Source organism: Glycine soja, chromosome 8, assembly GCF_004193775.1.
Source record: "Glycine soja cultivar W05 chromosome 8, ASM419377v2, whole genome shotgun sequence".
Classification (NCBI taxonomy): domain Eukaryota; kingdom Viridiplantae; phylum Streptophyta; class Magnoliopsida; order Fabales; family Fabaceae; genus Glycine; species Glycine soja.
Window position 1 is genome coordinate 41225535 of NC_041009.1, and position 24402 is coordinate 41249936.

Sequence of the window (24402 nt, forward strand, 5' to 3'; positions counted from 1 at the left end):
TCCTATGTTTTGACCAAAAACATATTTCTCCTTTTAAGAGGGTTTTCACTCAGAAAATTACAATATATCACTTCTATTTAAGATCTATATCAGTTTAGAAGTTTTTATAGAAGTGAGTCACTCTCTATGGAGAGGGTTGAAACAATAATGACATATTTCTTACACAAAGATCTTGACTTGAGTTTCTCTCGCTTGGAAGACTTTAACTTAGTTTCAGGATGCTTCTTGTTGACCTCTTAAAGCTTCAAAGAAGATCGTTGAAGTAGAACCCATTCACAGACTTCTAGAGAAAACAGAAAAATATGACAATTGTCAACTCATGACAACTTACAAAATCATTCTGAGGAACAAGATATATTTTTACATTCATAATATGTAATTAGTATTTTTATCTTAATTTGATGATATGAACTAAGTTGGCCCCTTGATAATCAAATTGATTTAATTTGGAATGAATGTGATAAATTTAAAAATCCATACCAAATCAAATAAATTAAATATAATCCATTAGGATTTGATTCCATCCTAAATCCAAACCCAACTAATGTTAATCAATTTGGTTCTCAAAATAATTTTTTTCCTATTTGAACCAATCCGACGAATGACTTGATGATTATTTTTAATTTTAGATCAATATACTTTATTCGGTACTTAAATATTTCTTTTAGTTTTGTTTATTTTATTCTTCTTATAATACTTGATAGAGGACTATCCAAGGAGGAAGGGTTTGACTTGGGTGGGCTCAACATGGATGAATCAATCACTTGAGTAAGGAGTAAGAGATTTCAAGAAGAGTTTGGTAAGAGACTAAATTCTCTCATGGAGGAAAAGAAGAAGAAGCGAAGTTCATAAGTTTTAACTAACTTGTAGAATATGATTTATTTTCATTTTTAATTGTATTTTGGACCTATTTTTGGACTTGTAATGGGCTGTGACCTTTTATTGTTATTTTTAAGTCTTTTAATTATTAAATTAGTTATTAAGCCTTTAGTCGAATTTAGGGTTATTAGTAGAAGTATAAATAAACTCCTTAAACACTTGGTTGATAGTTTTTGATGAAATTTCATATTAGACACAATTGCATATCTTGGTTTTTGTGTTAAACATTAGGTTCTTATCAAAGAATTTTATTCTTTATGACGAATCATTCTTAACTTATGAATCTTCCAAGAATATGACGTTGTTCTTTCCATTTCATTTTCTAATTCTGCTTTTTTTTCTTTTTTTTTTCCCCAATTTTATAGAGTTCCAAATAGATTCTCCAGTTTGTTGATGCTAAAAATTAGATCGCAAATTAGGGTTCCATTAATATATACTTTTTTGGTGTTGCCAAGTGTATTCTTCAACTCATTGGATTAGATATTAATCTCACTCGTAATACTATGACTGTCGTTGGCCTGAAGGATATTTGCACACGACGATGATCAAACTCATTTGCGGTACCTGCTAAATAAATCATTCCCACTATGTGTGAGCAAAAAGTGTCTAACCACTATGCTAACTTGTCGGATTTATAATAATACTATGCTATACTATACTATATACATATTGTTATTAGGTGTCTTAATTTGATCATATTCATTGTATAGTTTTTTTCTATCATATTTTGAATAAAAAAATGGATGAGATATATAATGATAATTATGGAAAGAATTAAATTATAACTAAATAAATAATAAGTGTTCAACCTTGCTAGTTTTGTAAATTTAGGAAGAGGAGATGCCTCTTGGATTTAGGGTAGAGAAAGTGTTCAACCTTAACAAATACTTATATAATTTTTACACTTTATTCTAATGAGACTAGTACTCTCTTTCACAAATAATCCTCATTGAAACAAAGTCAAGTGATTTTTTTTTTATAGGAAAGTCAAGTACTTAATGTATAGATCTCTTTATGCAAAAATTCAAATCTTATTTTATATTGAGAGACTTATTGTTTTCAATAAGGGAACATTTAGTAGGAGATATGTTTTTTCATGTCAAGAATTATGATTCCTAAAAATTATAAATCCTTAGAATCATGATTTTCTGGAATGAATAAAATTTGTTTGTTTTATTATAAATATTTATAGGAATATTTAGAAATTTTTTATGGAAATCGAAGAGTTATATGATATCTTTTATCAATTACTTTAATTATATATCACCATAATTCATTTTATAAGAATAACATGATATTTTTATTGTAATTAAAAAAAATTAACTTGAAAAAACAAAATTCTCACATCTCCCATAAAAAGAAGTTTTCGTGAGAAATCCAACTAAATTTTTTTAAGAAAACCTTTTCATGCTATTCTTTTTAAACGGATAACAAACATAAAAAATAAATATTTCCAATCTAATTATAACTCTCTTATTTAGGCAACGCAAGTGTCCCATTATGATAATTTCACATAATTAAGAGGAGTTATAATTTCAAATCATATAACTCTCTTATTTATTAAGAAGAGTTATTATAAGAAATAAAAAAGTCAAACGTAGTGTAAAATTTTGAAAAAAATGTAGGAGTTATCAAAGTAATTTATTTCATTACCTTTATTTGATATTTGTTTCATCATTCTCGAACATTAAAAAATTGACATCAACCCATGTTTTAAAAATATTTTTTTATTATTTCATTTAATATTTGACTTAATACCCAGTTTGGTTCCTTAGTTTATTTTAAGCGTTCAATTAGATTTCTTAGTTTTTTAGTATGCAATTGGGTTTCTTAATTTTCTAATTTTATTCAATTTGGTCTTTTTCACCAAATTGGTTAAGTAGATTGACGAAAATATTATTGGTGACATTTATGAATATTTTTTTATGATGTGTACATATAGTGACGGTTAAAAATTATTACTATATATATGTATATATATATAATTCTTGTTTGTGGTTTGTTTTATCTTCCTTCTTGGCGCCATCAATGGTCAACCACCCTCCATCCTCCTCTATTGCCATCAAATGACCTTGCCACCTCGCATGCGCATGAAGCCACCAACAACTAGTGAGTTGCCCTAAAGAACCACCATCTTGGACCACCTTCTCAAATCTCATATCTCAAAACTTAGATCTAGACATGACAATGAAATGTGGCAGGAATTGGTATGTGGTTCCCCGTCCCCATCATTGCCTCCCAAAACCCATCTCTACTCCCGACAAGTATGGTTTTTGGTTCCCTTTTCTTGTACATGTACTGTCTTATAATTTTAAAAAATTAAATTAAAAATATAAAAAAATTAATTTTAATAAAAAAATGAAACAACAAGATTTGATTTTCTATAAAATAGTGTCACCATATGCATCCAAGAAAAAAGACTTTATAAACAATAACAAAAAGCTAATTAAGTAATATATGTTACATAAAATAGAGATAATTTAATTATTACACATATCGGGTATGAGACGAGTATGTACATACCCATCCCCGTACCCATATTTAAAAATTGGGTATTACTCCTTGTACTCATCCTTTGTCAAAGTGGGAATTTACTGTTAAACTCAGGATGACGGTGGAGTAGTACCCATAGATATGAGTTTTTTTTTTTTTGTGCGTGCTTAGATTTCAGATCATGAAGCTTCTCAATCGCCAAATGCCTCCAACACTTTTGAGATTTTCTTCCATCTACATCAACCATGACCTTAACTCCGCTGGTCGTGCTTGGGAAAACCGCATCAACGTTGACGACATGATGTACACAAGCATTGAGATTCTAGAGCGAGATCGTGGTGGCGAGGAACATCGACAACGTCTGAAACAAAGTCACAATCGGACTTGGCACCAACACACTATATTGGACGACAAAGGGGTGAGATATGCGACAGTTGTGGTCACCATTGATAGTGGTTTTAGATTTATACACCATTGAACAATGAGGATGATAAATAGTTTTTTGGATTTTTTTTAAATAATAACAAATTAAGTGGCGGTTGAAAACTACCGCTATCTGGGCACATCATGAAAAACCATTAAAAAAATATCTCTAACAATCATGTATGACATCTAGTGAATCAATTAAATGAATGACATCAAAGATCTACTTGTTCCCATAAAGGATTTTCTCTTTCGAAATCAAAATGATTAATAAAAAATTTCTATGAAATTTTGAAAGATGTAATTTTTTTTTAATTGAATCATATCATTCCATTATATTGATAATTCCAAAAAACAGTTCATACTATGAACGTAGTATAATGACGATCGGACAAGTATGTCCTCATCGTCTAAGTGGTTCAAGACATCCTCCTTCAAGGAGACAACTGGGATTCAACTTCCACTAGGCTAGGATGCTACGAAAGAAGGTTGATCATGAATTTTCAATAAAAACTGAAATATATTCTTCGTGTTCTTGACTTCTTGAATAAAATTTGAAAATTAAGAGAGTCAATGACATATTCAACAAAATTAAAAAATCTAATTAAAAATGAACATTTAAAATAAACTTAGGAATGAAATTGGATATAAGCCTTTAATATTTACATGAAACAACTTGTTTATTATATAATAGCATCATTGAAAGGTTTGATTGATTACTAGAGAAAGTGAAGAATCAGATGCCGGAGCAACCCCATTGTAATTGACGAAAAGGGTTATGAATATAGCAACACGGCGTTGGTACTATAAGACATTTTTGGATTCACCACACCCAAATACGGACGTTGATAAAGATACTAAACAACTTTACTTTTATATGGCTGTGTCAAATGTCAGATAAACGCCAAAGGTACAACAGCCACAACCAGTGGAAACCTGGTCCACCAAACTCTGTGCCAGTTTTTTCACACGCTACGCCAATCACATCCCTCCACGTGGCATGTGCCTCACCAATGTGGACCCTTTCCCTCTCCAGCCTGTGGCACCATTATTCTGACTTTCAACTTTCAACGACTATCTGTGGTTGTTGTATGACAATTCTTTGTTTTGGGTGATTCCATTGCTGTTTTTTTTTTGGTGAAGTGTTATTCTTTTAATTGATCAAATATGAGATCAAGCTTTGAACTTTATCAAGTTTTGATTTCTTGGTAATGTGGGACACACATTCACACACACGTATGTATATAGTTAAAAGAAATTAAAATGAGCTTGAGTAGTTTATAAAATGGTACAATTAGTTTTATTTTTAAATTTAATTGGCATGCATAAAAGTTTTTACACTTTTCACTATTCCCTCGAACTAATCCTTTCTAAGCGTTAGTTTTTTTTTGTTTTTTTTTTTATTTTTAAACAATGTTTCTTTCCATTTTTCATTTCTAAAGTTTGAAATAACATTATTTATTTATTTTTTGTTTTTTTAAGGAATTTTTTCTTTGTTAGCTATACTCTTACTTGCTATCTGATCTAATCATAATTACAAATGAAAGGAGATAGCAATAAAAACCATAACCAATAATATTTTTTTAAAATAATTATTATAAATTTTTATTATTATAATAATTAAAACAATCATTAGAAAATTAATAAACTTACTATATATATATATATGTAATAATTTGTTATTGGTATCAATTTTTAGATAATTGACTATTCTCTTTAAAAAAATAATCAATAATATTATAAAAATTGAATATGTAGTTATGTTAAATATTTATAAAAAAAGTTGTCACTCATAATGGCCTTATCAATTTAGACATGATTATCTCCGGTAAAATATACCTATGTTTTAGATAGTAATAACACCACAATCAATAATATAATTTTTAAAATAATTATTATAAAAATTTCATTATTATAATATTCAAAATAATCATTTTAAAAATTAATAAACTTACTATATATATATATATATATATATATATATATGTTTTTTTACACATACTTATTATATATGTAGTAATTTGTTATCGGTATGATTTTTTAGATAATCAATGATACTCTTGAAAAAAAGATAATCAATAATATTATAAAAATTGAGTAAGTAATTACATTAAATATTCAAAATATTTAATTTCTTAGTGACTAAAAGTTAATTCATTAGAAATCATCATTAAAACAATTATTTAAGATATTTATTATAAAAAATAATAAATTTACTATATATAACTATTTATGATTGAATAATAATGCATGTAATATGAAAGTCAATTCTATTTTTCACCCGGTCGATCTATTTATTATACTCTCATCATTTAGTAAAATTATTTTAGTTAAAAGAATATTCTGTCATAAATTAATAATTAATATTTTTTTTAAGAAAATACGAAGATTGCCTTAATTATAACAGGGACAGAAAAGAAGAGTAGAACTTCTTTCTCCAACCTTAAAATTAAATTCGAGGTTGCGTGAAGGTCCGTTTCTATTTTATCTTTCTCCTTCCAATGCTGTTGTTGTTGTTTTTTTGTTTGATTAGCCTCTAATACGTTCTTGTCACTGTCACTTTTTTCTACGTGATAGACGTGTTGGAATGGTAGCGTGTGTGGTGTGACAGTGATCTGAGGCAAAGATTTTTATGCTATGGGGTCTTGTGCGTCAAAGACTGATGATGATGGGTGTGTAAGAGGGAGGTTGAGGTTTTCCAAGAAGAAAACTATGAAGCAAAGATATGGACTCAGAAGAAGAGTGTCTTCTCAGTGTTCCAATGGATCATTGGACGAGGTTGATAATATGCCTGAGCCTGCCTTGTCTGATCGATCCTTTGCCAACCCCACTTTTCAAGGTTCATTCTTTTTCTTTTTTTTTGTTTCTGCATTTCTCTGAATTGGTTTTGTTTTTGTCCTTGTTTTATAATTGCATTTTGTAATTTTGTTATTTGATTGCATGCTTTTGTTAGGAAATGTTGTAGGTGGAAGCCCTGTAGTTTGTTTGTATGCATGTATTGGAATGGCTATGCCATATGAAAGGCTGAGATTTTTGTTGATTGTTTTAACATGTATATTGGTTGAATCACTAGAGTAGACAGATTTTAATAATGGGTGCAAATTTGCTTCTTATGCATATAAGTTTGCAGCAATCGTGTTTTGATTTTAATTTTTAAGTTCTGATCATATCTGAATAATTTACTGGGAGACTGTAGTGGGATTAGATCATATTCTTAAAATTCAAGTTAAAACCATAGGAACGTAATTCTCTCCCTGCCTCCATCGAACCACAAATTGGTTCTTGCATACCAATTTTTTGTGGTACTTTTGTAAATTGGTTCTCTCCAATTCCTTACAAATTTGTAAACAAGGGCATGTTCGTGCAAAAGTCAGGGAAGCTGAGGGTGAAAAGGGTGGACACCATTGCATGCATTTTATGATGACTGAAACATACTGAATCATTTTCGTTCACAAATCACAACCGAAATATGTCAGCATTGGTGCTTGTGCTATGGTAGAAGGCATAGCCAGGCTTGCAATATACAGGATTAAACTAATATTTTTTTCGCAATATCAAGGGTGTTTTGAAATTTAATTGTAAAATAAGCATTGGTTGGTGGATTAGTCCCTTTTCTTCACAGATAGTTCCTCTGAAGAAGTTTAAATGGAAATTTGTAAATGGGAACTGATTTACTTAGTGGATATCTATTTCAATGTGCCAAAAACTATTTTCAGAAACCTTTATTCCTCAAATGTTGTTAATTTATGGCAGCAGGAACTATTGAGGAGGCATGGTTTGATTCAGCTGCAGTATTTGACTCAGACTGTGATGATGACTACCAGAGTGTTAATGATGGTATTATTTTGGATATTATAAAATTAATTTTAGTTGTGTAACATGTCTTATTTTAATGCATTGTATATGATAAGAACCTTTGCCAATATTGATATATGCAGATGTGATATCTCTGAATGGAACTGAAACCAATTGTGGAGTTTCAACTGATCAGATGCATAAACCCGGGGAGCTATCAAAACGACATTCTGCACATATCTCCGAGAGTGTCAGAAATTCAGATGCTGAGTTTTTTGATATAGATGCCACAAATTCTCAATGTAAACGCAGTGGAAGATTAAATGAAGCAAACGAACCTGTTTTTCTTGATGAATTTTCCTCAGTGGATGCAGGCTCGAAATGGGATGATGGAGATTTGCACAACTGTGGGATTCTTCCATGCAATTGCTTGTCATGTCTTTCATCTACTGATCAGAGATCATTATGCTTTAGTCCTCCTAATAGTACAAGGAAGAAGGATCTTATGAAACATTCCTTTAAAGGGAGTGGGAATGCTACACTATGTGAGTTCAAGTTCTTGAAACAGGATTATTATCATTAATGGTCATTGTTAATTTAATAGACCTTCCATCCACTTCAAGCATTGGAATTATATCATTGTTTTTTTGGTACATTAGTAATATTTTTTGGTAAATATTAGGACTATATCGTTTGATAGTTATGATTCTGCATGTTGTCATATATAATGTTGAGTTAGGACTTATATGTTTAAGCTTTTATTTAGGAAAGAGTAGTTTTTAAATTAAAAAAGAAAATGTCTAAACTTCTACGACAATTGCATAGATTTTTGGAAAAGTAGTAGAATCCAAAAAAAATAATCATAGAGCCATTCTTTATCAAAGCTCAATGCGTAGCATACATGCTAATTTGAATGGGTGAACATTACACTATTCTAAATTCTACCTTTTATGATTAGTTATGATTCCAAATGCACCCTTATCTTCTCAACAAAATGAATCTTATAGTGCAACAATGAGTGTATATGATTCTAATCCTTTTTTTTCTTTTCTTTTTATGGTACTCAGTTTCCTCAAAGACAATTCTACAAAGACCACTCGCTGGTTCTCAGGTACCCTTTTGTCCAATTGAGAAGAAAATGCTTGATTGTTGGTCACGCATTGACCCCCGCACTTTTAAAGTACGAGGACCAAATTATTTAAAGTAAGATTAAGATTCTGTCTGTATTTTGTTTCATGAATACATTATGTGTACACAAATATGCCTTAATAGTTTTTACATACATATTCATAAACAAAATTATGTTTGACTTGACCTTTTTTTAAAAGATATATATTTTTATTGCAGGGACAAGAAGAAAGAATTTGCTTCAAACCATGCTGCATATTACCCATTTGGTGTTGATGTATTCTTATCGCCACAGAAAATAGACCATATAGCTCGGTTTGTGGAACTTCCTGTGATGAGCTCTTCAGGGAAACTTCCACCCATACTAGTAGTGAATGTTCAGGTACTCATATTTTTCTTCTAAAATATAGTTACCCTTTTACCCTTCTTGCTGAGAATTGTTCTACCACTAACAGTGGACTCCTAGCTACATTCTAATCCTTAGCCTTCTATTACCTTTTCCTGACCATGGCACATTGTCAACAAAAAGGTCATAAAGCACTTCTATTCTTGGTTTTATATACAGATTTTAATGTGGAAAGTTAAGAATTAGTGTATTTTTTACACAGACGTCCAATAAAAATTGACCATTTTACTGTGTCATCCTATTCATTAATATGATGTGGTGATAAAATGAATTCCTATTGTATGTTTGTGTAAAAATGTTTTACATTAAAAGTGTATATAAATTAAACTCTTTTAATATGCTCTAATGTCTTTGCCTTTTTGGACAACATATTCTTACAATCTTATTTTGTGGATTTCAGATTCCTATTTACCCTGCCACACTTTTTCAAGGTGAAACCAATGGGGAGGGAGTGAGTTTTGTGTTATACTTTAAACTTTCTGATAGTTACTCCAAGGATCTTCCACTGAATTTTCAAGAAAACATTAGAGTAAGATGGATCCTTTATGCAGTTAATTTATCATTTAATATCACAATGTGAATTCTTTCGAAAGTGCACAGTGTTGATGACTTGGTGTGCGTTCCTGATGAAGTAACATCTGTTTCATGTCTTTCTACAGAGGTTGATGGACGATGAAGTTGAAAAGGTAAAGAGTTTTCGTGGAGATACAATTGTTCCCTTCAGAGAAAGGTTGAAAATTTTAGGTCGTGTTGTCAACCCACAAGATCTTCATTTGAGTGCAGCAGAACGGAAGTTAATGCAGACATACAATGAGAAACCCCTTCTTTCACGTCCCCAACATGAGTTTTACTCGGTAAGTTTTGGTGGCTTTTCATAATGTCTTCTTTTAAATAGACCTACAACTAATGCTGACAATGAGCAATATTTAAAATATATAATGGTTCTCATATTTCCATTAACTCGTATAAATGCACCATTTTTTATATCTCAAGTGAATGCTTTCTGTTGTTATTTTTTTAATGATAAAATGGTCTTATATCTCCATTTTTTTAATGACAAAACGATCATCAATCCGATAAAAAGACTCTATCACTAGCTAGACTTAAAGTGAACATAAAATTTGTATTTTCTGTGAGCTCCTTTCACTGGTTTATTTGTTATAGTACATTTTGGCTGCTTCTTTTTAGTACTTATATATCTTGGCCTGCAATTAAGGTGATGCAATTTCATTTAAAAGTCGCATAATATCCAAAATGCAGTACTTCATTTTCTAATCTTCTACTGAAAAAACTAACCAATATGATTTTTTTTTCTTGGCAGGGAGAAAATTACTATGAGATTGATTTGGACATGCATAGATTCAGTTATATCTCCAGGAAAGGTTTCGATATGTTCTTGGATAGATTAAAGATCTGCATTCTAGATGTTGGTCTCACTATTCAGGCAAGTAGTTTTTCTGTTGTCAAAATCAAATGTATTTTCTGGTTGCATTCTACTAAATTACTGATCTTTTCTCTCTTATTTGCATCATAATTCAGGGGAACAAAGCAGAGGAGCTGCCAGAGCAAGTTTTATGTTGTATTAGGCTAAACAGCATTGATTATATGAATTACCAGCAACTGGGGATAACTGAGGAACCCCTCTAATAATATACTAGCAAAAAATTTGTTATTTAATTTTATGATCAATAATGGGTTTCAGTCTTTTTTGTTACTGTTTATTTTTGGTTGGTATAGAAGTTTAATATCTTGTTACAAATGATAGGAAATACGCGCGTGATGATTGGAAAAGATGGCATAGTTTTGATAGTGGCCTCGCAAGGCTCAAAGAAAGGTCACGGGCACAATAATTTAAATTTGGACCTACCTAACGAACAAGAGGGTCCATTGTCCATAGTCTCCATAAGCAAACAAATTTATTGTATCAAGGAAACTAAATCAATTTAAGGGGTGGATTCTAATAAAGAAAATGTCTTTTTTTTTTTTTTTCGGGTGTGACGACAGAGTTATTTGAGCAAGTAGCAATTACTATATTTTACAAGTTAATTAATTATACCAAATTATGGCTGGACAGTTTTTGAAGGCAGCAGGTGGAAAAAATTGTTATTTTTTTTAGTTAAAGGCAAACAAGTAAACAAGCCCACCTGGGCAAAATATCCAATGTTTGACTAAATTTTGAGTTAGAGATTAGTTGAATCCATCTAATGACAGGGAATTTCTGGGTTTTAGATTTTTTAATGATCCAATCATGAAGTTGCTAGGAAATTTTAGGGTACTTTTTGTAATTGGCTTCTAAATTAAACATCATTTCTTCTCATAAATACACTAATCAATATACCGGGAATCTGGGGTCCTAAATTTTATGTTCAATGCTACTTAGCATACAGAAATCCAATAGTTGTCTCAAATTACTATTTCTGAAAGGAAAAATAAAGAATTAATTGAAATAAGAGATCTATCTATCTATTCTTTTCCAAGTGAAATATATGAATTGAAATAAGTTATCGGGTTTTGAACTAAGAAAAAAACAAATGTTTCTGAATTATGGCCAGAATAATAATAGTTTTAACAATTCTCAAACTTTACAAGGACTGAGGGGCTTTCCACATAACCCTTTATTTCCAGAATATGAACTCTCAGGAAAGTCAATCAAAGGTTTTCTCTCTGGAATTTCCCCTTCAAGAAGATTGTTAGATAAGTTTAATTCCTTCAGCTTTAACAACTTGAGAAATTCATTTGGAATTTTGCCAGTGAAGTGATTTTGCTGCAGCTTCAATCTCTCCAATGAGGTTAAATTTCCCAGCACCTCTGGCAAGTTGGAGCCTAATTCATTGAAGCTCAAATCCAAACTTTTAAGTGAATTCTGTTTTCCAATTGAATTTGGTAACCTACCTTTCAGAAGGTTATGAGACAAATTCAGAAACTGAATACCACATTGCCCTCCACCAATTTCCTCAATTCCACTTGAGAAGTTGTTAGCAGAAAGATCAACAAATTTCAATGATCCCCCCAAAACACCCTGTTGTATGTCAAATGCTGAAGCTATGGTGCCTGCTAGCCTATTTGAGTGAAGATCAAGGATCCCTAAATCTTGCAAATTTCTAAAGGAGTCAGGGATGTCTGAATAAAGAGAGTTCCTTGAGAGATTTAACTTGTAGAGTTGATTGAGGCTTCCTATCCATGATGGTATGTTTCCACTGAGAAAGTTCACTGACAAGTCCAGTTCCTGTATTGGACTATTGGTTCTTTGGAAAAAATCTGGAATTTGGCCCTGTATTCCACAGCCAGCAAAGTAAATGTTGGAAAGTGAAGACATGTTTTCTATCCATTTTGGAATGGCAGAGAGATTCAGATGGTTGAAAGAAAGATCAAGTGTTTGAAGATTTTGAAGGGAAGACATCTCTTGGGGTAACGGGCCTTCAATCAAATTTCTAGATATGTTCAACATTATGAGCTGAGAAAGTTGGCCCACTGATTTTGGTATTTGGTCAGATAAGAAGTTACCACTGAGATATAACTCAGTCAGTGCTACCAAATTGCCTAAACTAGATGGCAGTGCCCCTTCAAGTTTGTTGTTTGATAATGAAACTCTTTGAAGAGATACCAAATAGCCAATATTGGAAGGTATATTTCCAACAAGGAGATTATTGTGTAGTCTTAAGAAGCCCAGAGAAGACATTTCACCAGATCTTGAAGGAAATGGTACGGTTCCCTCAAGATAATTGGTGTTCAGGTACAAGACAGAAATGACAGTTAAATTGGTTAATGAAGAAGGTATCTTCCCGCTTAACAAATTGTTTGAAAGATCAAGCTTTTCCAAAGCCTGCATCTCACCAACACTATTTGGAATATTACCAATAAGAGCATTGTCATGAACATCCAATTCTACCAAATTCATCAAATTCCCAAGTGAGTCTGGTATTGTACCTGAAAACTGATTTGAATAAAGCAGCAACCTTTTGAGACTCTTTAGGCTTCCAAGGCTCACGGGGATCAACCCGGATAGCCTATTTTCCTGCAGAGCCAGTTCTTGGAGGTTTGGCAACTCTCCAATGCTTTCTGGTATTGGACCAGTTAAATTGTTGCCATAAAGGTAGAGCTTTTGTAGCTTTGGCAGGTGCAAACCAATGGTTTGTGGAATTGTTCCACTAAGACCAACTAAGCCACCAAGATCAATGATTTCAAGAAAGGTGAGAAGTGTTATAGAAGGAGAAATCAACCCTTTCATTTGTGTTTGAAATAAATCTGTATCTGTGGAAATGAAACCTGGGAGGTTGATCTGTGTCACTCTAGAGGTTGCATTTTCACACACAATTCCTTCCCAATCGCAGCAGCTCTGACCAATCCACTTAGCTACGCGACCAGACGTGTCCTTTTGTATTCCATTCTTGAAGCTCATCAAAGCTTCCAATTCGTTGGGGCTGCAAGCTTCTATAGTCCAACTTGTGCCTCCAAAGGCTATCAGTGTCAACAGTGCAACTACATGTAGCAGCTGATAATCATAATCCATGTCTGCTATAGGCTAGCAAATGGAGGTGGTTCTTATGGAGTGATCTCTTGCATCTGAAAAAGTACTTAAGATTGTTGGCTTGGATTTCATCATTAGAAATACTCCCTCCGGTCCTTTTTATAAGAAACAAGTTTTAGTATACTAAAACTTGTTTCTTATAAAAAAGACAGGAGATAATAGCTCATAAGGCACAGATAAGAAAAGCTTGTATTGTTCAGAGATCTAACTTTTTTTTTTTTTATCACCTTTTCTCTTCAAAAAAATTTATGTGCTGAAAAGCATGTTTGTCTCTGGGTCATGATGTCCTTAATAATGTTTGTGGCAATTGAATTCAAAGACTGGCCCATGCCATTTGATTAACTGGATATGTGGCATGAATCTCGTCCCTTGCAGATTTTTGAGTATTGAGTATTTACTACAGTACACCTCCAATGTGTGCTCCAGAAGTGTAGGAGTGATTATGTTAAGACTTTTAAGTAGTAACCGTAACGTAGGAGTGGAAAACCAGCCTTCCCCATTTGAAAAGGACAGCCAACTAATTTTAGGATCCAATTGTACTTTAGTTTTTGTGGCACAGAACTTGAGATTTAGATTGTAAGTATGAAATTCTTGTCTATGTAGAATGGCGTGTTGGACACTGTTCATACACAACACTTGTTAGGCATACTTTAGACACATGTAAGCATCCTTCAATGTCTTATACGTATTCTTGGCTAGACACTTTTCAGACATTCCTATCATAAAAAAATAAATAAAAAATAAAAAAGACAACTTATACTATAAATATTGTAAGGTTCTTAACATTTTTTCTGTGAGATTCATTATCATAGGATTTAACTAATTGTTTTAACTTTTAAAAGATATAATTCATCTTCTTATCTTGAGGTTTTTTTCTTGTGAAGATTATTACAGTATCAAATAGTCCTTCTAAGTAAACACAACACATTAAAGTGCAAACCAACCTTGCTTATTATATTTTTAGTACTCAATAATTTTTTTTGTCTTTATAATTTTATTTATTGTTCAAAGCACTATTAAAGTGCTTCAAAGACAAAAAAAACATATTTTATAAGAACTAAAAAAAAGATAAAAATAAAAAAATACGAAATTGCATGAAAAAAGTATTTAAACCAAATTAAGCAAACGCAACACATTCAAAAGCCTCTCAAACCCCCCTACAGCAGCCATTAAGGTTAGATTAGCTAGAAGATGCTTGGAGAACATCAAAATTATCTGCTTCTCTCACATTCATGAGTTGTATAAGTGCCCGTGTGCCACACAATTCTAGATGCTTCACAATTTATTTAAACATATAGGTTATTTATTAACGTTTCTTTGGATTATAAAATAGTTAGTATTTTAGACTAAATAATATATTTGGGTAGACATTTAAGATAATTTCTAATTTTTTTATTAACCGGTAAATAAATTTTTTTAATAACTTCATAGTAGTTTTTAATATTTTTGAAACTTATTTGAAATAACATTTTTTTAAATGTTAACTTTTAATTTTTTATATTTTCTTACACTTTTATTCTTGATATATTTATTTATTTTTCTTATTATCTCTTTAAATAAATCGTGATTTTATTATTTTTATATCATTTGATACTTTTTAACTACTTTAACAGTTAATTTCAATGAATATTTCAAATTTAATAAACTAACTTTTTAACTTTTAGATATCAACTAGTTTTGCCTAACACAACCTAAATATACAAGATAAATACATGTACTTATCTGTATATGTTATAATTATATTTTAGATTTATAATAAATAATTTAAATTTTGATATAATGTTATTATTAAATTAGAACCAATAAATGATTAAAAAAATCAACTATATAAATAAAGATACAATATAGATAGTTTGAATGATTGAAAATTGTGTTGTTTTAGTTAATTGTTTGATTGATTATATTTTTTTTCAAAAATTATTTACATAAATATTTATAAAAATCACAGTGTAAAATTTCATTAGACTAACAATAATTATTACACCTAAATAAGATTAGTTCTTGATCCGATGAATTATGAGATACTTGTGTTCTTTCACTTAAGACTAAAAAAATATTGGTAAAAAAAATCTGTTAATTAACATTCCTAACTTTAAAGCTTAAATCATTGGACAACTACATATTTCTTGTTACCAAGCACAGTGCTCTGAAAGGGAAGATGAAAGGAAAACAAAATGTCGAAAAATAACATGTGATATGTCCATCTCAAGTGCATCACCATCTCCAAGCCAGTGTCTTCTCTTCTGTGTCCACTGTCCAAAGCCATCTCCTATGCTAAGGGTCCCCCACTTCAAATGAACTCATTCTTTCAACGGTCTTCGAGTTCCCAACTCAAACTTTCAAAATCAAACAAATTCGATCTCTTCTTTTCTTCTTTTTTCCCCCCTTCGTTTTGTTTATTCGATTTCTCACTCAATTCTATGCCTTTTCTTCTATGTAAAGTAAATACTCTTAATTTATTAGAATAAAGATAGCAATATTTTAACTCGTGCAATGTAAAGCAACTAGGTTTATATTATTTTATTGCAAAGCCAAACTGTGTTTGCTTGATAGAGAATGAAAGCAAGTTGACCAACTACCCCAGCTGGAGCTGGAGGCTGAAGAATGTGAGGTGTACAATTCATCACCACATGTCTCTCTAACTCTTTAATGCTGCCCCATAACATAAAAGAGAAATTTTCACACCTCAGCAGAGTATAAATTATTTGATCATTGCATTTTCTTTTTATTAATTTGTAAAATAAGGCTTAATAGATTCTGTTCTGATTGCAAAAAATTGTGGATATATATTTTCAAGTTAAAAACCTATAATTAGAGTAATTTTAATAGATACAATTTTTTTATTAGTATGATATAAAATATTCTGACAATTAATCTTTAACAAAAATTAGTTAGATTGCCTTTTTAGGTTTATAATAATCTTACTTAAGTTAAAATTTACATTTTCATACATATTATTCGAACTCTGCGACTGTTGAATTGTTCTTGACAAATTTTGTTTGATCTTTTTAGTGAAATTTTTTTTACCATCTTTTTTTATTCATATTATTCAAACCGAAGCCTTAATTAACTCGACTACTCTGTTATAAGAAACTTTACAACATAATGATACATCAAATTTAAATTTATAAAGAAAGAAAAAATCAAATTTTTAACAAAATCTCAACCTTTACACGGAGACAAGCTTTCTCTGGTTCTCTTTTTGCATTTATGTGATCAAAATTTGGGTGTGCACAAGCTGGCCCCTGTTGATTCCATTCCACTTTACGGCTAAGCTTCCAAAGGCCAAAGCCATTGTTGATGATGCATTGAACTTTACTCAAAAAAGGAAAAAAAAATCCCATTGCTTCTGATTCTTCTGGGTGGGCATAGAAAGAAATCACCAATCACCTCATTCTATTCAACCTGATACAAAAAAAAAAGAAAAAAAAAGTGTGATTTTTTAGAACAATGAAGAGGGTAAAGAAGCTATACCCATTGTTGTCGCTCCTACCCAACAGGCCTAAACCTCTTCAAATTTTCATGGCTGTGATGTTCCTCTACTTGCTCTTCACCACCTTCGAAATCGAAACTTTTCTTGGTTTCAGAACTAGGTTTGTGTCAGTGACTTCATTGCTGGGGAATGAAGACCAACAGCAACAGCAACATACCCATTTCAGCAAAGCCTCAAACTTTCCCTCACAAGGAGTGTTCCAAGGTTCGGTTCATCGAAAAGCCTTGCAGGGGTTGCAGAAAGTTTCCACCTTGAGTTTCATGGAGGCTTTGAACGACACCACTGTGGAAGAAAATATGGTTTCTGAACTCCACAATGCTGCTAGGCATGCTTGGCTTGAAGGGAAGAGGCTCTGGGAACAAGTTGAGAGTGTGAAAGAAACCATGGATGATGTGGCAAGGTTCAAGGCTGAGAACCTTTCTGATTCGTGCAAGAATTCGATTTCATTATCTGGGTCTGAATTGAAGGAGAAGAAAGGGGTAATGGTGATGGTGCTTCCTTGTGGTTTGACATTGGGGTCTCATGTGACTGTTGTGGGGACCCCACGTTGGGCTCACTGGGAGGATGATCCTAAGATAGCTGTGGTGAAGGAAGAGGAGGGGAAGGTGATGGTGTCACAGTTCATGATGGAGCTTCAGGGTTTGAAGAGTGTGGACAAGGAAGAGCCTCCTAGGATACTGCATTTCAATCCCAGGTTGAAGGGGGACTATAGTGGGAGGCCTGTGATTGAGCAGAACACTTGTTACAGGATGCAGTGGGGGTCTGCTCTAAGGTGTGAGGGATGGAAGTCCCGGGCCGACGAGGATACCGGTGATTCATTTCAACCTTTCTCTTTTTCCGGTTAAGAAAACGGTTTATGTTATCGTTGTTATGTGTTTTCTTTGATTGGCATCATGGTTTTGAATTGTTTTTGTGAAATGCATTTAAAAGGATGATTTACATTGTTTTTGTCTGATTCAGACCTCACCTAGTGGGATAAGACTGTGTTGTTGTATTAGCATTTTTTTTTATTTGTGTAAGGGGTTTACCAAATACCTGGAAATGTGTATTAGGTGCTCGGTTAGTTGATCCGTGAGTGATATAAGAAGTTAATTTTAGAGATTAAATTGTAAATAACAGTCCCCACCTTCCTCACTGGTCACCTTTCTATTAATTTCATAAGTGTATATATGTAGAATTTTTTAGGGCCTTAATCTCCATGGACATAATTTCTGTTTTTTTTTAATTCATTATGGTCTGAATTGTGATCTGTGAATTAGACTGTTTTCTGTTATTACCATTTTCGTTCTCTTTGGTGAATGTGTGCATTTGTGTGCTTCATTTTTCTCTTTAGCATGTCAGTTCCAAGGGACATTGCCCCCTTTGCTGATTTTCTGTGCTTTATGAAGTTGATGGACAGGTGAAATGTGAAAAGTGGATTCGTGATGACGATAGCCACACAGAAGAGGCAAAGGCAACATGGTGGTTAAGTAGACTGATAGGGCGAACTAAGAAGGTGACTATAGATTGGCCATACCCTTTTGTAGAGGGGAGATTATTTGTTCTCACCGTGAGTGCTGGCATGGAAGGTTACCATGTTAGTGTGGATGGAAGGCATGTGACGTCTTTTCCCTATCGCACGGTTGGTACACCAATCATGTCTCCTTTCACTTTGTGAATTCAGATATATCTAAAATTCTAAATTGTTTATGCTATATTCTTAGGGCTTTTCTCTTGAGGATGCGACTGGTCTATCCATAAAAGGAGATGTTTATGTGCACTCTATATTTGCAGCTTCCTTACCCTCATCACATCCAAGTTTTGCTCCACAGATGCATCTTGAATTACTTCCTCAATGGAAAGTTCCACCTCTTCTCCATGTGAATGTGGAGCTTTTCATTGGAATACTTTCTGCTGGCAACCATTTTGCTGAACGGATGGCAGTAAGGAAATCATGGATGCAACATAAACTAATTAAATCTTCAAATGTCGTGGCTCGATTCTTTGTTGCCTTGGTAAGAGTTTTGCATCTTCCCTGCCCACCAAGAATGATAAAATATAATCCACAAATACCTTTCTTGTTAAAAATATTTACTTTTTTCTCATTTTTCATTTCTCATATAATAGCATGGAAGGAAAGATTTAAATGTGGAGATAAAGAAAGAAACAGATTATTTTGGCGATATTATTATAGTCCCCTACATGGATCATTATGACCTTGTTGTGTTGAAGACGATAGCTATCACTGAATATGGGGTGAGTAATTGCAGAGTTGAATAATGCTCATTTGTGTTTTAAATTTTCTGTTCCCTGCATCTTATCTGAGTTTCTTTATTGACTGTTATTGAAAATGGTTATTTGCAGATTCGCTCAGTGGCTGCCAAGTATATCATGAAGTGCGATGATGACACATTTGTCAGAATAGATTCTATCATCAGTGAAGCAAGAAAAATAGGAAGTGGTAGAAGTCTCTATATTGGCAATATGAATTACCACCATAGGCCACTACGTTCTGGCAAATGGGCAGTAACATATGAGGTATAATTTTTCTCATAGTTTTGCTTTTATGCTTTCTATTTATTGCCTATCTTTCTTTAGCATACGTAGTTAGCTTACTATATTGTATTGTGGATTACGGCTTAATCACAGTTGCTTACTTTTTTTCCTTTATCTGTTACATATTTTTTTACTAATTGTTTTTTGTAGTACATGGTTGCAAATTGTTATGAGATGCAGTATTGGTGATTGTTGAAATTCTATTAATTCTGTAACCACAGTTTTAACTTTCCCAGAATGCTTCAAAGGTGTCTTATTTACATTGGAGTATTTAAAGAAACTACTAATACCTTGATCATGGATATTCTTTCTCCATGTAGCGACATTCTGAGTGGATGATTACAGAACATTTAACATTCTGCTCTTAAATGATCAAATATTCTGTTTAGGCATATGACTGTAGGAGTTACAACTAACACGTAACATGATTGCATTTCAGTGAGCTTAAATTAGGAAGTTCTATGCTAATATTTGCGACACTCATTGCCTTGGATTTTCAAGACTGAAATTGTTATCACATGAGAAAACTGCTAACTGTTTTATGCCTTTTTTTTGTCTTTGAAATTTGTTGTTCATAACTATCAGGAATGGTCAGAGGAAGAGTATCCTACCTATGCTAATGGTCCAGGCTATATAATCTCTGCAGACATTGCCCGGTTCATTGTATCCAACTTCGAGAAGCACAGATTAAAAGTATGTTCACAAATGATCTTAACTTGTTGACTTGTCCTTGATTGTGTTTGCCAGTCTCTACCTCATTTCCTGTGTGTGTGTGTGTGCACCCACGCATACTTGTGTGTGAACTTGCATGAATGTGTTTATATACTTCTGTCTTGACATACCGGGCGAAAGTGTTGGCTGTTCGTTGATGACAATTTCAATGTGTTGTAGTTATTTAAAATGGAGGATGTGAGCATGGGAATGTGGGTAGAGCAATTCAACAGTTCAAGGCCAGTTGAGTATGTGCACAGCTTCAAGTTCTGCCAATTTGGGTGCATTGAAGATTACTTCACTGCACATTACCAATCTCCAAGACAAATGACCTGTATGTGGGATAAGTTGCAACAAAAGGGACAACCCCTATGTTGCAACATGAGATAATAACATAGTCTATGATCATAATATTCGTATTATATTTATGTACATAGGCACTGAGGACCTTTATGATGTCCGCATATTCATTTATTGTTTAACCTCTTTTTTTTTTTTTTCTTTTCGATTCTCCCAAAAATATAAGGCCTAGGTGTATCATATAAAGTTGGATACTGCAGCTATTGCTGAAGGAGCAAACCAATGGTTTGTAAATTTGTAATGTAGAGAATGTAACAGAAGCCGAATGAAATGATTTTTTCTGCATTGACTTCATATTTTGTTTGTCATGGCAAAATTATTATTAGTGAGTATAGTTATGGTAGATGGGAATTCTCATTTAATTGGGAGGGGAAAAGGCATCACTACCTTCAATCTGCCCTTCATTTAATTGGGTGTATTGCACTGGTATTTTAAAGGAATAAAGTATAATGTGTCTTTATTATTAATAGTGAATATTCTTATTTTTTTAATGCAAATAAATTAATGAGAAAAGAGTTTTGAAATTCTAGAGAAATTTATGAATAGCCCCTTTCAAGGCTAGAATTTTTCTACTAACTTACGCACGTAAAATTTAAAATCAGTGAATGCTTTGCACTAATGTTATGTTGATAAAAGAATAATAATTGAGTTTGTATCAATATCCAATGTATTTAGAAAAGAAAGATGATTTAATTTGATTTGATATGAAGTATTAAGATTTAAAATTTAAATTTAATTTGGGATTAACTAAATTTAAGTAATAATCTTATTGAGAATTAAAAAATTAAATAAAAAGAAAATGAAATACTTGATGTAGGAGAAGTCATATTGGTATTCAGCAATTAAAAAAAGAAGTCATATTGGCTTTATAAGAAATAAAAAGTTTTTAAAAATATTTTTCTTCAAGAATAAGTATTCAAATTTATAATATAATATTAATTAATATATTGACAAATAGACTAAAAATTAACTAGTCATCTATGAAATAAATATGAATTGTGATAATATGTTACTAATGGGCTCAATTATAAGGAGATCATTGTGTAACGGATTTGATTATATTTCTGGAAATAATATTTCTGGGAATTGATTATTGAGAATGTCATTCCAATTAAAGATGTTTGGTATATATTTCTAATTCATGGGAATGTTTTAAATTTAATTTAATTTTAAAATAAAAATATTAAATAAATAAATGATGTTAAATAAAAAGAAAGATAAATTATTTCAAACATTCCTATGAGATTGTAAGAGTCTCTCTCTTTACATGAGAATAAGAAGATAGAGGAACATGTAAAATATGAATTATTGAAAATGAGATATGTTTGAAAATATTTTTTTATTACTTTCTAACAAACATATGAAAGCCTATTCTCCTGAGTTTTCCCGTCACTCAAAAGTAGATCATATCCTGACTATGTGTAAACAACACTTAAATAAATTTTCAAACTCCATGGTGAATTTTACAAGGAGATAAATTAATCATGATGTCTCCCATAGATTAGCTGGAGCCTCAAAATTATTTGCTAGTCACCACATTTATAAAATTTCCATAAAAATATGTTCATTTATGTCATTTTATAATTATCAATTATTTCAATAGATAATTTTATTAAATACTTATAATTCAATAAGTTAATTTAATAATTTTCAGTTATCAATAATCAATTTTAGACTATGAGTTAGTTTTTCAACTTCTAACTATTTTATCAACTTTCAACTATCATTTTGACTTTCTCAAATAGATATTTTCAATATTATTTACTCTATTTTTTATGGTAAAATCCACTTATTATTTCTACAATTAGCCAAAAAGTTCCCTCTCAACCATTTCAAACTACCTTTAATTTTACCTTTGTTTGTATGCTATAATTTTTTAATTATTGATTTCTTTCAATTTACTCTCTTTTATCTTTATATTTAAATTGAATTCCATCTATTTTTCAAGAAATGATCAAGAATTAAAAAAAATATAATATCAGAAACTAAATTGTTCATTATAAATCTAAAATCTAATTTATATATTTTTTTTGAAAGAGAAAGATAATAGGTTTTAAATAACACATTTTTAAGCACACTAGTTGAGGACTAAGTTGCACAATACTTTTCATCTCAATTAATTCTTAAAATTTATCCCTTTCATATACAATCTCTTTATGTTAAATTGGATTTAAATTACTAACAAGAGAATCTCAATTATTTAATCTCAACTATTTATTAATTTATTTTTATAAATAACTTTTCCAAACATTAAAACATAATAAGATTTAGAATTAAAAATCAAATGATTTTTTTATTGATGTTATTATTCCTCTTATATATATAATTTATATTCTTTATTATATTTTAAATATGAAAAAATTAGTTGTAAAACAACTAATGAATAATTAACATTTAACTTGGAAAAAAGCTATTTGTAAGAAAGATAAATTTTAAAGGACAATTGAAATGCAATTAAAGTTCAAGATGTACCAATTGAAATGTAACTAAAGTTCAAGATGCATATTTAAAAAAAAGTTAAAATTTAAATATCAATCATAATAAATTTAAATTTTATGGTGTCTATTTACAAAAGTAAAGATTAAGATTAATTGAAATAAAATAATAATTTATGGAGGCTTAACACTCTTTTTCCCTAAAAACCAATTATAGTAAATTTAAATTTAAGTCCACTTTTGTTCCTCTAAAAAAAAGTTCCCTTTTGTTTGGGACGTAAAATGTAAAATGTAAAATTAAATTTTAATTTTTTATTTATTTTTTCTTTACAGTTTCTCTTCAATTAATCAAAAGAAAATAGATAATTATTTAGTAGTAGTATTTTTCTTCTCTAATTTCCTACTATTCTTTTAGACAATTCTCTAATTTTTACTTTAAAACACACACATACACACTAACATACTATAGATAAAAAGGATAAATAGTCATTTTTGTGTTTGAATGTATAAAACGTTGACAAATTTATCCATAAAAGATGAAAATTCAAATTTTAATCCCGAAAAGTAAAAAAGTACAACAAATTAATTCATCTATTAACTTTTATCTATTATCGTTAATGAAAGAGCCTACAAGGCATAGATGGACAAAAATGTCACAAAAATAATTGTTGATATGGTTATCTTTGATTGACTCTCCAAAAGTGAGTCAGAGAGACGAATTTGTCATGTGAAGTTTTGATTTTTTGCCTACTGAACTCTTTTTTCCTTGTCTTTTCTTCTTCTCCCATTCTCTCTAGGGAAGGACTCTTAGAACCTTCGTCTTCAATAGCCAAAATGCGAACCTCATACACCACGGCTATGGTGGTCGTCGCCAGAAAATAGGTGTTGTCCTTCCTCGGAGGGAGCCAAGAGAAAACACATTCCAAAGACAAGGAAGAGAAAACACATTCCAAGAGTGCGACATGAAGAAAAGGCAAGGAAAAAAAGAAGTCTATCAAGTAAAAAAAAAATCAAAAGTTTACATGATAAATCCTTTCCCATGATTCACTTTTGAGACCCAATCGAAGATATTCATATTGACTATCATTTTTGTGATATTTTTGTCCCTATGTCATACATGCTCTTTCATTAACGGTAATAGATGAAAGTTAACGAATGAATGAATGTATCGTACCTTTTTTTACTTTTGAGAATTAAAATTTGAATTTTCATCTTT

The 24402-nt window shown here is 31.3% G+C and overlaps 3 protein-coding genes across 4 annotated transcripts; 2 read left to right on the forward strand and 1 right to left on the reverse strand.

Annotated features, from left to right (window-relative positions):
* The first annotated feature begins 6229 nt into the window (after positions 1 to 6229).
* On the forward strand, positions 6230 to 10845 carry LOC114423227. 2 transcript variants are annotated; one of them, XM_028389902.1, is made up of 10 exons: positions 6230 to 6266; positions 6373 to 6634; positions 7549 to 7632; positions 7734 to 8135; positions 8658 to 8793; positions 8938 to 9100; positions 9525 to 9653; positions 9784 to 9978; positions 10446 to 10568; positions 10664 to 10845. In XM_028389902.1, the coding sequence occupies exons 2-10, from the start codon at positions 6433 to 6435 to the stop codon at positions 10769 to 10771; spliced, it is 1542 nt and encodes a 513-aa protein (XP_028245703.1). In that variant the 5' UTR covers positions 6230 to 6266; positions 6373 to 6432; the 3' UTR covers positions 10772 to 10845. The 2 variants fall into 2 exon arrangements, with proteins under 2 accessions (XP_028245703.1, XP_028245704.1); XM_028389903.1 differs by lacking the exon at positions 6230 to 6266 and having other exon boundaries at positions 6307 to 6634; positions 7552 to 7632.
* Positions 10846 to 11615: 770 nt separating this feature from the next.
* Positions 11616 to 14081, reverse strand: LOC114423230 (LRR receptor-like serine/threonine-protein kinase FLS2). Its single transcript, XM_028389905.1, has one exon. It carries the CDS (start codon positions 13632 to 13634, stop codon positions 11700 to 11702), a length of 1935 nt encoding a protein of 644 aa, XP_028245706.1. The 5' UTR covers positions 13635 to 14081; the 3' UTR covers positions 11616 to 11699.
* A 2719-nt stretch (positions 14082 to 16800) lies between these two features.
* Positions 16801 to 21045, forward strand: LOC114423228 (hydroxyproline O-galactosyltransferase GALT6-like). The gene is made up of 7 exons (XM_028389904.1): positions 16801 to 17955; positions 18534 to 18766; positions 18849 to 19139; positions 19252 to 19380; positions 19489 to 19662; positions 20266 to 20373; positions 20572 to 21045. Exons 1-7 carry the CDS (start codon positions 17103 to 17105, stop codon positions 20779 to 20781), a joined length of 1998 nt encoding a protein of 665 aa, XP_028245705.1. The 5' UTR covers positions 16801 to 17102; the 3' UTR covers positions 20782 to 21045.
* The last annotated feature ends 3357 nt before the right edge of the window (positions 21046 to 24402 follow it).